The sequence below is a fragment of the Brachyhypopomus gauderio genome, unplaced genomic scaffold (assembly GCF_052324685.1).
Source record: "Brachyhypopomus gauderio isolate BG-103 unplaced genomic scaffold, BGAUD_0.2 sc105, whole genome shotgun sequence".
Taxonomy (NCBI): domain Eukaryota; kingdom Metazoa; phylum Chordata; class Actinopteri; order Gymnotiformes; family Hypopomidae; genus Brachyhypopomus; species Brachyhypopomus gauderio.
In genome coordinates, this window is record NW_027506926.1 from 353844 (window position 1) to 367577 (window position 13734).

At 42.7% G+C, this 13734-nt stretch overlaps 1 protein-coding gene across 1 annotated transcript; it reads right to left on the reverse strand.

Moving 5' to 3' along the window:
• Positions 1-272: 272 nt before the first annotated feature.
• LOC143497287 (uncharacterized) lies at positions 273-3342 on the reverse strand. Its single transcript, XM_076993178.1, has 2 exons — positions 540-3342; positions 273-396 (listed from the first exon to the last, which is right to left on the reverse strand). Exon 1 carries the CDS (start codon positions 3327-3329, stop codon positions 774-776), a length of 2556 nt encoding a protein of 851 aa, XP_076849293.1. The 5' UTR covers positions 3330-3342; the 3' UTR covers positions 273-396; positions 540-773.
• Positions 3343-13734: the final 10392 nt, after the last annotated feature.

Below are 13734 nucleotides of genomic sequence, written 5' to 3' on the forward strand. Positions count from 1 at the left end.
GTAGTTTCTTAGCGATCAGGATATCCAGCTTCATTACTGGAAAACTCACCAATCAAGCCGAACGATTTATTTTGTCATTTTTTCGCACTGACATTTTCGTGCCCTACGAAATATTTGAAATGTATCGTTAGTTGTTTTTACGGTGTAGCAATTGTTTGTAGTGAAAGTGTATTTTATCGTTTCTTTTCAGACTGCAAAGTTAGCTATGGCTGCAGTTGTGGCACACAGTCCCACTTCATATTTGGCGTTGGTACAAATAATCTGTACTGTTTCACCCAATGTGACCCCGTGTCCTGTATTGGGATTCGCAGTCAGCTAAACTCTTTCATACACCACTTCCTCCAAGGAACAGACGCGTGTTGTATATGACAGGATTTAATGTAAGAAAGTGTGAAACTGAAACAACAGAAATACAGAAATGCACTCAGCACATAAATCACAATATGGTAATTAACCAGAAACAGAACATTTTAAATTGAATTATATTCACTATATAATCACATACATTAGATATATCCAAATTACTACAATAGACTCACTCGTATTGCCGCTCGGAGGGGTAGAAAGTGGTAGATGGTTTCAGGTTACTATGGTTACTATGCCTAGCTTACCTCACGAACAGTTCTTCCTTGCTACACACAGCGTCAACACAGCGAACTACGCAAACGTGCGCCCTCTATAGGCCTGAAGAAACACTTAAATAATAGACTCTCCATTACACTCCCCGCCTGGCATTATTTTAAGAATGCCACTATGACTTATTTAAACTTTGACTAATCTCTTGAAGCCAAAAGGAGAATACAGTCTGAAATAGGTCTATAGAAGGTCTTGGCAGTCTTGCCATGTGCAACCTTCACTTCCATTTTCCTGACAATTCCGTCTCTGCTCGGAAAGGTCTTCACTACGACTCCCATAGGCCATTGATTTCTTTTTAGTTGTTTGTCCTTTAAAAGAATGATGTCTCCTTCCTTCAAGTTTGGCTTTCTGTCCTGCCATTTCTGACGAGTCTGAAGCATGTTGAGGTATTCTTTCTGCCATCTAGCCCAGAATGTATCGGCAAGGGCTTGGACTCTCTTCCATTGATGTTTATACATGTCAGCCTTGGTGAAGTCACCAGGTGGAATTGGGATTGAAACAGACTTCTGGGTGAGTAAGGTTGAAGGAGTCAGGATCAAAGGGGCCTCTGGATCTGAGGAAACAGGTACCAAGGGCCTCGCGTTGACAATAGCTGTCACCTCAGCCATTAACGTTGTCAGGACCTCATGAGTTAGAGTAGGGTTCCCTGCTTGTAAGAGCATTGAATCTAGGATGCGTCTTGAAATGCCTATCATACGCTCCCAAGTGCCACCCATGTGAGATGAGTGGGGTGCATTAAACACCCAGGAACACCTCTGCTTGTGTAAGTAGTCCTCTACACTTGTCTCACCAGGCTTTTGAGAATCCATCTTTAATTCCTTGAAGGCTCCCATGAAATTGGTTCCGCAGTCTGATCTCAGCTGTTTAGCAGGACCTCTGATTGCAAAAAATCTACGAAGAGCATTAATGAAACTGGATGAGCTCAGAGTTTCAATCACTTCGATATGGATAGCTCTTGTAGACATGCAAGTAAACAAGACTGCCCATCTCTTACTGTTGGCTTGACCACCTTTAGTGCGGCGTGTCGTAACGTCCCATGGTCCGAATACATCAAGACCAACAAAGGAAAATGGAGGATCACACTGTAAGCGCTCGGCGGGTAAATCTGCCATAATTTGCTGCTCTGTTCTCCCTCGCAGTTTTCTGCAAGTGACACATTTGTGGATTGCACTGCTGATGGATCTCTTGGCACCAACTATCCATAAGCCACTCGCTCTTACAGCCCCTTCAGTAAAGTGTCGTCCTTGGTGCTGTACGGCTTCATGGTGATGTCGAATGAGTAGCATAGCAATATGATGCTTTCCTGGTATTAGAAGAGGTTTGGCTTCCTGATTTGGCAAGTTAGACTCTGCAAGACGTCCTCCTACACGCAGTAGGTTTTCATCATCAATCATTGGATTAAGCTTATGAAGGGAACTATGACGTGGTATGTCTCGTTTTGTTGTGATACATTTTATTTCCTCTGCATATACTTCATGTTGAACACACCTGATGACTGTGTGCTCTGCTTGAGTTAATGCTTCATCTGTGAGACTTGCCTTACAAAGGTGCCAGCCGCTACAACCGCTACCATCTTTTGACTTGAAACTGTGAGAGATGTGGCAAAGGTAGGCCACTGCTTTAATGAGAGCAGTCCATTTTGAAAACCGTTCGAACCGGGAAGAACTTAAGGCGCCTTGAGCAGTCGCGGTCACGAGCGCAGTTACGTTCTGCCGAATTTCTACGTCTAGCTCCGGATCAACAAGTTCAAATGGACCTTTGCCTTGGGAGACAGCCTCTCGGTTGAGAAGAAACGCTGGGCCATCCAGCCATGTGGTACTAGCAAGTTTTTCTGCGGCTACAGACCGAGAGCCGTGATCAGCGGGATTCTGCTGTGTCGGAACATATCTCCATTGATCTGGTGAAGAGGATAGCTTGATTCTCTGTACGCGATTATTCACATATACATGAAATCTTCTAGTTTGATTGCTGATGTATCCTAACACCACTTTGCTGTCAGTGTAGAACGTGGTTCTGTCAATCTCTATTTTCAGTTCTTCCTTGAGAACCTCTGACATCTCAACAGCAAGCACCGCAGCACAGAGCTCTAATCGTGGAATGGTGAGCTCCGGTACTGGAGCTAGTTTAGCCTTACCCATGACGAATCCAACTTCATTGTGACCATCTTCGCGTGTTACCTTCAGGTAAGCTACTGCTGCAATGGCTTTCACAGAGGCATCTGAGAACACACAAAGTTCAATGGAGGTAGCTTGCGAGATGGAGAATGTGACATAGGTACGAGGAATGTGCAGATTTTTGAGACTCTGCAGTGAATCGTGCCATCTTCTCCATTCATCATACATGTCCTGTGGCAAAGGGCTGTCCCACTCAAGGTTGCTACCGGAGAGCTCTCTAAGGAGTAGTCTTCCTTTGATAGTTACAGGTGCAAGCAAGCCAAGAGGATCAAATAAGCTGTTTACTGTTGAGAGTACGCCACGGCGAGTGAAGGGTTTTTGTTCCGGTGGAACTTGGAATGTGAACGTATCTGCTGTGGGATTCCAACACACCCCTAAGCTGCGTTGGACTGGAAACTCATCTGTTGCTAGATCGAGATCTTTGACATCTTTGGCCCTATCTTCAGGGGAAAATGCGTTCATTACTTCCACTTTGTTAGATACAATCTTGTGGAGACGCAGATTTGAGAGAGCGAGCATTTTCTGAGCTCTCTGTAGGACATCAATAGCCTCAGCTTCAGTCAAGAAAGACTTTAACGCGTCGTCGACATAGAAGTCTTCCTCTATGAATTTTCAGACGTCAGTTCCATATTCACTTTCTGCCTCCTTTGCTGCCATCCTCAGCCCATAAATCGCCACAGCCGGAGAGGGACTATTTCCGAAGACATGCACCCTCATTCGATAGTCCACTACATTTTTAGTGAGGTCATTATCTTCATACCACAGGAAGCGGAGATAATCTCTGTGATCTTCCTGCACTACAAAGCAGTAGAACATCTGTTCGATATCAGCTGTGATGGCGACCGGTTCTTTCCTGAAACGAAGTAGCACGCCCAAAAGGGTGTTGTTCAGGTCTGGGCCTGAAAGCAGTACATCGTTGAGGGACACTCCATCAAACTGCGCACTTGAGTCAAACACCACACGTATTTTTCCTGGCTTTTGTGGATGATATACACCAAATATAGGGAGATACCAGTTCTCTTTGTCCTTGTTATAAGGTGGTGCGAGCTCTGCATGTCGGTTTTCAAGCATTTTTCTCAAGAATTCAACAAAATGTGCTTTCATTTCTGGTTTCTTCTCGAGCGTACGTCGAAGAGACCTAAGCCGCTGGTAGGCATAAGAACGATTGTCGGGAAGTGTGCGTCTGGGTGTTCGGAATGGAAGTGGTGCGACCCAACTGTTAGTGTCATCTTTGAAGAATTCTTCCATCTTCTTCAGGAAGACCATGTCTTCAACAGAATGAGCGAGCTGGTTGTCTTTATCGGTGCGACAGAAGACAGTCTGGCCTATTTCTATAGTTGTGGACCTTTTGTGTGGGTGAGCAGATGGCAATGCATTAGAAATGGTTTTAACTTGGCTCAAACTGAAGTCTTCTTTCACATTGAAGTGACTTTCACAGGGAGTGAGATAACTTGGCCGGCCATTATCCAATACATGTGTTTTCAAAGTGTTCACTTCACTTGGCTTGTGAGCTTTGCCAAGACACACCTCACCAACGATGACCCAGCCTAGGTCAAGCCTCTGTGCAAATGGGTCGTTGTGTCTGCCGTTAATTTGCTCCCTCACTTTGTGAACTCTCAAGAGGTTTCGTCCTATCAACAGCAGTATATCTGCACTTGGATCTAGAGGCGGTATTTCCTTGGCTATTGCTTTCAGATGGCGGTGGTAAAAGGCGGCTTCAGCAGTGGGTATCTCTTCCCTGTTGTTGGGAATTGCATTACACTCTATGAGAGTGGGTAGGGGAAAACTCATTTTTCCGTCGAAGGTCTCGACTATGTAGTCACATGCTCGTCTACCTGCCACCTGTGCTATACCGCTGCATGTTTTCAGTGTATATGGTTCTATTGGGCTCTGTATATTAAAGATGTCAAAAAACTCTGTCTTTGCGAGCGACTGGTTACTTTGATCATCAATTATTGCATACATTCTTTTGATGTTGTCGCGCTTACCCTTGGGATAGACTTGCACTAAGCAGATCTTAGAACAAGATTTCCCGGTAATTTCGTTTCCACCACATACCTCTGTACATGTGACCGCGACATCGGAGTCCTGTGCGTTGGTTTGCTCCCCGCCATGCTCTCTATGCGGTGAGGGATGCTTGGACCTCTGTAGAGCAGGGCCAGGGTGAAGAGCTGCTAAGTGTCTCTCGCTGTCACATTCTTCACACCTAATCATAACTGTACAGTCTTTAGCTTGATGGCTGGTGGAAGCAAGGCAGCGATAACAGATATTGCTGTCTTTGAGCAACTTTTTCCTTTCTTCAAGCCGCATGGTTCTAAAAACCCTGCATCTTTTAAGTGGGTGGGGCTTATGGTGTATGGGACACTGCTTCGTAATGTCCTCACCTGCTTCTTTTGTCCTGGGTCCCTCTGAAGCTACATCTGTCTTGTGCACTGCAACTGCTAACCTCTGGTTATAGCTGCCTGTTAATTTTCCTTGTCTGTAGTTCAATGCGTGATTGGCATGCGAGGGTGTTGTTGTGTTGAAGGATGTTGCAAAACTTGGGTCATTTCTTGCTTTGGCTTGACCTTTCACAAAATCAACGAAAACTGAGAAGGGTGGGAAGCTGACATTGTGGTCTTCTTTAAACTTTGACCCCACCATCGTCCATTTTTCTTGAAGATGGAAGGGCAGCTTCTCAACGATTGGACCTACTCCCCTAGCTGTGTCAAGATAACTTAACCCAGGTAAATATCCATCTAGCTTTGCAGCTTGCAGTTCACACAGTAGATCTGACAGATCACGAAGCTTGTGTGGTTCCTTAGTGGAGAGCTTTGGAAAGTTTTGTACTCTGGCAAACAGGGAATTTTCTATTGCTTCTGGTGAGCCGTAACATTCCTCTAGTCTTAACCATATCATGTTCAGACCAGTAGATGTATGCCTTATGTTGACTGCTTTTAGTCTCTTGGCATGTTCAGAAGACTCAGGTCCTAGCCACTTAATGAGCAGATTAATTTCTTCACTGACTGTAAGACCAAGGTCTCTTATGGTACTCTGGAATGTGGCTTTCCAGCTAAGGTAACTCTCCGGCTTATCATCAAATTTAGACAGACCTCCCGTTACTAGCTGACTCTTAGCTAGAAATCTGGCAAGATCGCTCATTGTACTGTCGACATTATTACGTGGGTTTAATCCCTGCTGTGTTTGTAACCTACTGTGGAGGATGTTTGGAATTACATCTCCTTGAAGTGGTGAATTGGCACCACCTTGTGGCGTAAATGGATATTGCCTTGGTCTGTGTTCGGGAATAAGACGTCGTTCATGTTCATTCTGGATTTTGTCGTCATCACGTTTAAACATATCTCTATTGTCTTGATCTAGGTCACTGGAATTGTGTTTACTTATGTACTCACTCACCTTTTGCTCCGACGTTGCTTGTGGGTTCAAAAAGGTAAATTCTTCCTTTGACTCAACTATGTCGAATTGAGCTGCTGCTGACTCCATCACCTCTGCTTTAGCCATGGCTGCATCGGCTTCTTTATGAAGATTGAGTATATCGAGAGTCGCTTCTAGACGCGCCTTTTCAACTTTAATGCTCATCTCCTTTTCGGCGTAGGCTAATCTAGCCTTTGCTGCCTGAGCTTCTGCTTGTGCTCGCGCTGCTGCCATACTAGCTCGAGTTGACGCAGATGACCTACTTGAACATCCTGCAGATGATCTAACGGTGAGTTTTACTGAAGACTTTGAAGACTTGAGTGAGTGGACCTTGTTTCTTCATTGTTCTGAACTTCGACATCTGCCTTTTCCATGGCTAAGTTGAACTACTTCTCGTCGTCTGTAGCCGAGTGTTACGATTTCACTCGCTACTCCCTAGCTGAGTGTTACGATTTCACTCGCTACTTCCTTGCTGAGTGTTACGATTTCACTCGCTACTCCCTAGCTGAGTGTTACGATTTCACTGTACTGTTTCACCCAATGTGACCCCGTGTCCTGTATTGGGATTCGCAGTCAGCTAAACTCTTTCATACACCACTTCCTCCAAGGAACAGACGCGTGTTGTATATGACAGGATTTAATGTAAGAAAGTGTGAAACTGAAACAACAGAAATACAGAAATGCACTCAGCACATAAATCACAATATGGTAATTAACCAGAAACAGAACATTTTAAATTGAATTATATTCACTATATAATCACATACATTAGATATATCCAAATTACTACAATAGACTCACTCGTATTGCCGCTCGGAGGGGTAGAAAGTGGTAGATGGTTTCAGGTTACTATGGTTACTATGCCTAGCTTACCTCACGAACAGTTCTTCCTTGCTACACACAGCGTCAACACAGCGAACTACGCAAACGTGCGCCCTCTATAGGCCTGAAGAAACACTTAAATAATAGACTCTCCATTACATAATCTGATGATCAAACAGTCATATTCCCGTGTGGAAACAACTGCGTCCACTACAATATTGACCAGAGATGGCACAAGTTCATTCCTGGTAAGACTGTTTAAACACATATTTACCTAAATCCGATGTGAATTCAATTAGAATTGAACTGGAAGGTTATTTCAGTTATATGACATAAACAAAAATAATAAATATATAAACAGAAAAACAACAACAGTTTGCTGTTAATAAACATGTCAGCAAAATAAATTTAAACCGATAAGATATAGACTGAAGCTTTAACTTATTTTGCCTACCCTTTTATATTATCTCACATTCTATATGCCAAAGCAAAGTCAAGAACTAAATAAAACAAAAAAACCACATATATAATCACTGTTCAGGTTTATAGGAGTTCATTATTTTACTCTATGTAACGATTCTGTTGCGGACTTGAGTAAAGTAGGACACAAACGCGTAGAGACCAGGGTTGCATTTGCAGTAGACTGTATATTTAATTTAGAATCCAAAGACAGATGACCAATTGACAAACTCCCGACACGGTGACGAGACCGACGAGGCATTCTGGACAGACCCTGAAACACTGGGATTACATCACCTCACTAATACCTCGATATAACAATATTAAGACAGAACAATGACATCTCTTAACATGGTAACTTGATGAACGAGGCAGTACATAATACATGTAACATGGCCAGTAACACTCTTTACGTGACAACTAGATCGCCGACAGTACATAACACATGCAACCTGGGCAGTAACACTCTTTACGTGACGACTAGATCGCCGACAGTACAGAACACATGCAACCTGGGCAGTAACACTCTTTACGTGACGACTAGATCACCGAGGCATTTAAATAAACCACATAACATTATGGGCGGTAACAACTCTTTAAACGGTGACCAGATCAACAAGACATTAGAAACAACCACGTCAGTAGTCTTTGATAATCAGTGTGTGAAAGGGAGTAAATACCTAGATTTAGAAAAGACAAACGAAACTTTAAATATTCAGCTACATAGGACTTTGACCACGTAACTCAAAATTAGAACACACGCGGACATGAACCTTAATATAAAAACATTGACAGACAGGGAAATTAAAAGAACAAACACGGACAACGGCCAAACCTAACAGGGTTGCGAACTAAAGGGACAACGTTTCCCCAAAGGCAACGGCCAACCCCGAAGGAGACAAATACACGATAACCATAACAACATAACTTGTAATAACCAGAGACAGAACAGACTGATAAAGACTGAAACTAAGACTAAAGTGAATCGACTAAAATCTAGAGCACTGACAGACGGCGCTGGACAACCTGGAAACACGGAGGGCATGAAACAACGATCGCCAAAGACCGTGTCCTAACTAAGGATTTAAATACCCACTTATTTAAACAACAATGAGGTACAGGTGAGACCCATAATACCAAGGGCTGGAACTAGGCGGTGCAAAACACTAAAAACCGACGAATAAACGTAAGTAAATGAGGGGGGGGCGGAGTAACGCGTTACACTCTAGTAATGTATGCCAGTCCACCCCTGCCCTATAAGCTCATATTTATTGTCTCTAATTTCAAATAGCCTCTGAATACAGTTAGGCAGTGAATTGTTTTGTACCCTATACATTATCTGTGCAATGTGTAAGTCGACTAAATCATTAAATTTCAGAGCATGTACTTTAAGAAACAGTTTGTTGAATCATAAAAGTCTGCTTGGTTGATAATTCGTATTGCTTTTTTCTGTAGCATGAAAATTGGATGTGTGTTAGTTTTATATGTGTTTCCCCATATCTCCACACAATAGGTCATGTATGGAATTATGAAAGAACAGTAGAGTATAAATAGTGAATTTTGATTTGAAATATGTTTGGTTTTATGCAGTATTGCAATAGTTCTGGACATTTTAGTTTTTACATTATTTATGTGTGGTTTCCAGCATAACTTATGAGGCTTCTCGCCATTTGGTATGACCTAATTTGTTACAAGCCACATCTGGACAGGAGGTAAGCAAATCGTTGGAGGCAGGTAGGTAGTTATGTTGATAGATAGATAGATAGATAGATAGATAGATAGATAGATAGATAGATAGATAGATAGATAGATAGATAGATAGATAGATAGATAGATAGATAGATAGATAGATAGATAGATAGATAGATAGATAGATAGATAGATAGATATGTGTGTTTGTGTTTGTGTGACGTCAGAAAGGATGTGCTGAACTGACCGATCTGGATCTTTATAAGGGCCTAACTGCATAGATTACTGGCATTATCTAACTACCTGCTTGTTGGAAACATCATATGATACATGGATGAGGTCTCCTACCAGGACATGGAGAACCTCATGCCAGCACGCCTTGTTTGGCTAAAGCCTGAGGTTTTCTCTCCATTTGGTATGACCTAATTTGTTACAAGCCACATCTGGACAGGAGGTAAGCAAGTATATAGAGGCAGGTAGGTAGTTATGTTGGTAGAAAGATAGATAGATATGTGTGTTTTTGTTTGTGTGACATCAGAAAGCATGTGCTGAACTGACCGATCTGGATCTTTATAAGGGCCTAACTGCATAGATTACTGCCATTATCTAACTACCTGCTTGTTGGAAACATCATATAATACATGGATGCAGTCTCCTACCAGGACACGGAGAACCTCATGCCATCACGCCTTGTTTGGCTAAAGCCTGAGGCTTCTCACCATTTGGTATAACCTAATTTGTTACAAGCCACATCTGGACAGGAGGTAAGCAAATAGATGGAGGCAGGTAGGTAGTTATGTTGGTAGATAGATAGATATGTGTGTTTGTGTTTGTGTGACATCAGAAAGCATGTGCTGAACTGACCGATCTGGATCTTTATAAGGGCCTAACTGCATAGATTACTGCCATTATCTAAGGACCTGCTTGTTGGAAACATCATATAATACATGGATGAGGTCTCCTACCAGGACACGGAGAACCTCATGCCAACACGCCTTGTTTGGCTAAAGCCTGAGGTTTTCTCTCCATTTGGTATGACCTAATTTGTTACAAGCCACATCTGGACAGGAGGTAAGCAAGTATATAGAGGCAGGTAGGTAGTTATGTTGGTAGAAAGATAGATAGATATGTGTGTTTTTGTTTGTGTGACATCAGAAAGCATGTGCTGAACTGACCGATCTGGATCTTTATAAGGGCCTAACTGCATAGATTACTGCCATTATCTAAGGACCTGCTTGTTGGAAACATCATATAATACATGGATGAGGTCTCCTACCAGGACACGGAGAACCTCATGCCAGCACGCCTTGTTTGGCTAAAGCCTGAGGTTTTCTCTCCATTTGGTATGACCTAATTTGTTACAAGCCACATCTGGACAGGAGGTAAGCAAGTATATAGAGGCAGGTAGGTAGTTATGTTGATAGAAAGATAGATAGATATGTGTGTTTTTGTTTGTGTGACATCAGAAAGCATGTGCTGAACTGACCGATCTGGATCTTTATAAGGGCCTAACTGCATAGATTACTGCCATTATCTAACTACCTGCTTGTTGGAAACATCATATAATACATGGATGCGGTCTCCTACCAGGACACGGAGAACCTCATGCCAGCACGCCTTGTTTAGCTAAAGCCTGAGGCTTCTCACCATTTGGTATGACCTAATTTGTTACAAGCGACATCTGGACAGGAGGTAAGCAAATAGATGGAGGCAGGTAGGTAGTTATGTTGGTAGATAGATAGATATGTGTGTTTGTGTTTGTGTGACATCAGAAAGCATGTGCTGAACTGACCGATCTGGATCTTTATAAGGGCCTAACTGCATAGATTACTGCCATTATCTAAGGACCTGCTTGTTGGAAACATCATATAATACATGGATGAGGTCTACCAGGACACGGAGAACCTCATGCCAGCACGCCTTGTTGGGCTAAAGCCTGAGGCTTCTCACCATTTGGTATGACCTAATTTGTTACAAGCCACATCTGGACAGGAGGTAAGCAAATAGATGGAGGCAGGTAGGTAGTTATGTTGGTAGATAGATAGATATGTGTGTTTGTGTTTGTGTGACATCAGAAAGCATGTGCTGAACTGACAGATCTGGACGTTTATAATGGACTAACTGCATAGATTACTGCCATTATCTAAGTACCTGCTTGTTGGAAACATCATATAATACATGGATGAGGTCTACCAGGACACGGAGAACCTCATGCCAGCACGCCTTGTTTGGCTAAAGCCTGAGGTTTTCTCTCCATTTGGTATGACCTAATTTGTTACAAGCCACATCTGGACAGGAGGTAAGCAAATAGATGGAGGCAGGTAGGTAGTTATGTTGGTAGATAGATAGATATGTGTGTTTGTGTTTGTGTGACATCAGAAAGCATGTGCTGAACTGACCGATCTGGATCTTTATAAGGGTCTAACTGCATAGATTACTGCCATTATCTAAGGACCTGCTTGTTGGAAACATCATATAATACATGGATGAGGTCTCCTACCAGGACACGGAGAACCTCATGCCAGCACGCCTTGTTTGGCTAAAGCCTGAGGCTTCTCAACATTTGGTATGACCTAATTTGTTACAAGCCACATCTGGACAGGAGGTAAGCAAATAGATGGAGGCAGGTAGGTAGTTATGTTGGTAGAAAGATAGATAGATATGTGTGTTTGTGTTTTTGTGACATCAGAAAGCATGTGCTGAAGTGACAGATCTGGACGTTTATAATGGACTAACTGCATAGATTACTGCCATTATCTAAGTACATGCTTGTTGGAAACATCATATAATACATGGATGAGGTCTACCAGGACACCGTGAACCTCATGCCAGCACGCCTTGTTTGGCTAAAGCCTGAGGTTTTCTCTCCATTTGGTATGACCTAATTTGTTACAAGCCACATCTGGACAGGAGGTAAGCAAGTATATAGAGGCAGGTAGGTAGTTATGTTGGTAGAAAGATAGATAGATATGTGTGTTTTTGTTTGTGTGACATCAGAAAGCATGTGCTGAACTTACCGATCTGGATCTTTATAAGGGCCTAACTGCATAGATTACTGCCATTATCTAACTACCTGCTTGTTGGAAACATCATATAATACATGGATGCGGTCTCCTACCAGGACACGGAGAACCTCATGCCAGCACGCCTTGTTTGGCTAAAGCCTGAGGCTTCTCACCATTTGGTATGACCTAATTTGTTACAAGCCACATCTGGACAGGAGGTAAGCAAATAGATGGAGGCAGGTAGGTAGTTATGTTGGTAGATAGATAGATATGTGTGTTTGTGTTTGTGTGACATCAGAAAGCATGTGCTGAACTGACCGATCTGGATCTTTATAAGGGCCTAACTGCATAGATTACTGCCATTATCTAAGGACCTGCTTGTTGGAAACATCATATAATACATGGATGAGGTCTACCAGGACACGGAGAACCTCATGCCAGCACGCCTTGTTTGGCTAAAGCCTGAGGTTTTCTCTCCATTTGGTATGACCTAATTTGTTACAAGCCACATCTGGACAGGAGGTAAGCAAGTATATAGAGGCAGGTAGGTATTTATGTTGGTAGAAAGATAGATAGATATGTGTGTTTTTGTTTGTGTGACATCAGAAAGCATGTGCTGAACTGACCGATCTGGATCTTTATAAGGGCCTAACTGCATAGATTACTGCCATTATCTAACTACCTGCTTGTTGGAAACATCATATAATACATGGATGCGGTTTCCTACCAGGACACGGAGAACCTCATGCCAGCACGCCTTGTTTGGCTAAAGCCTGAGGCTTCTCACCATTTGGTATGACCTAATTTGTTACAAGCCACATCTGGACAGGAGGTAAGCAAATAGATGGAGGCAGGTAGGTAGTTATGTTGGTAGATAGATAGATATGTGTGTTTGTGTTTGTGTGACATCAGAAAGCATGTGCTGAACTGACCGATCTGGATCTTTATAAGGGCCTAACTGCATAGATTACTGCCATTATCTAAGGACCTGCTTGTTGGAAACATCATATAATACATGGATGAGGTCTCCTACCAGGACACGGAGATCCTCATGCCAGCACGCCTTGTTTGGCTAAAGCCTGAGGTTTTCTCTCCATTTGGTATGACCTAATTTGTTACAAGCCACATCTGGACAGGAGGTAAGCAAGTATATAGAGGCAGGTAGGTAGTTATGTTGGTAGAAAGATAGATAGATATGTGTGTTTTTGTTTGTGTGACATCAGAAAGCATGTGCTGAACTTACCGATCTGGATCTTTATAAGGGCCTAACTGCATAGATTACTGCCATTATCTAACTACCTGCTTGTTGGAAACATCATATAATACATGGATGCGGTCTCCTACCAGGACACGGAGAACCTCATGCCAGCACGCCTTGTTTGGCTAAAGCCTGAGGCTTCTCACCATTTGGTATGACCTAATTTGTTACAAGCCACATCTGGACAGGAGGTAAGCAAATAGATGGAGGCAGGTAGGTAGTTATGTTGGTAGATAGATAGATATGTGTGTTTGTGTTTGTGTGACATCAGAAAGCA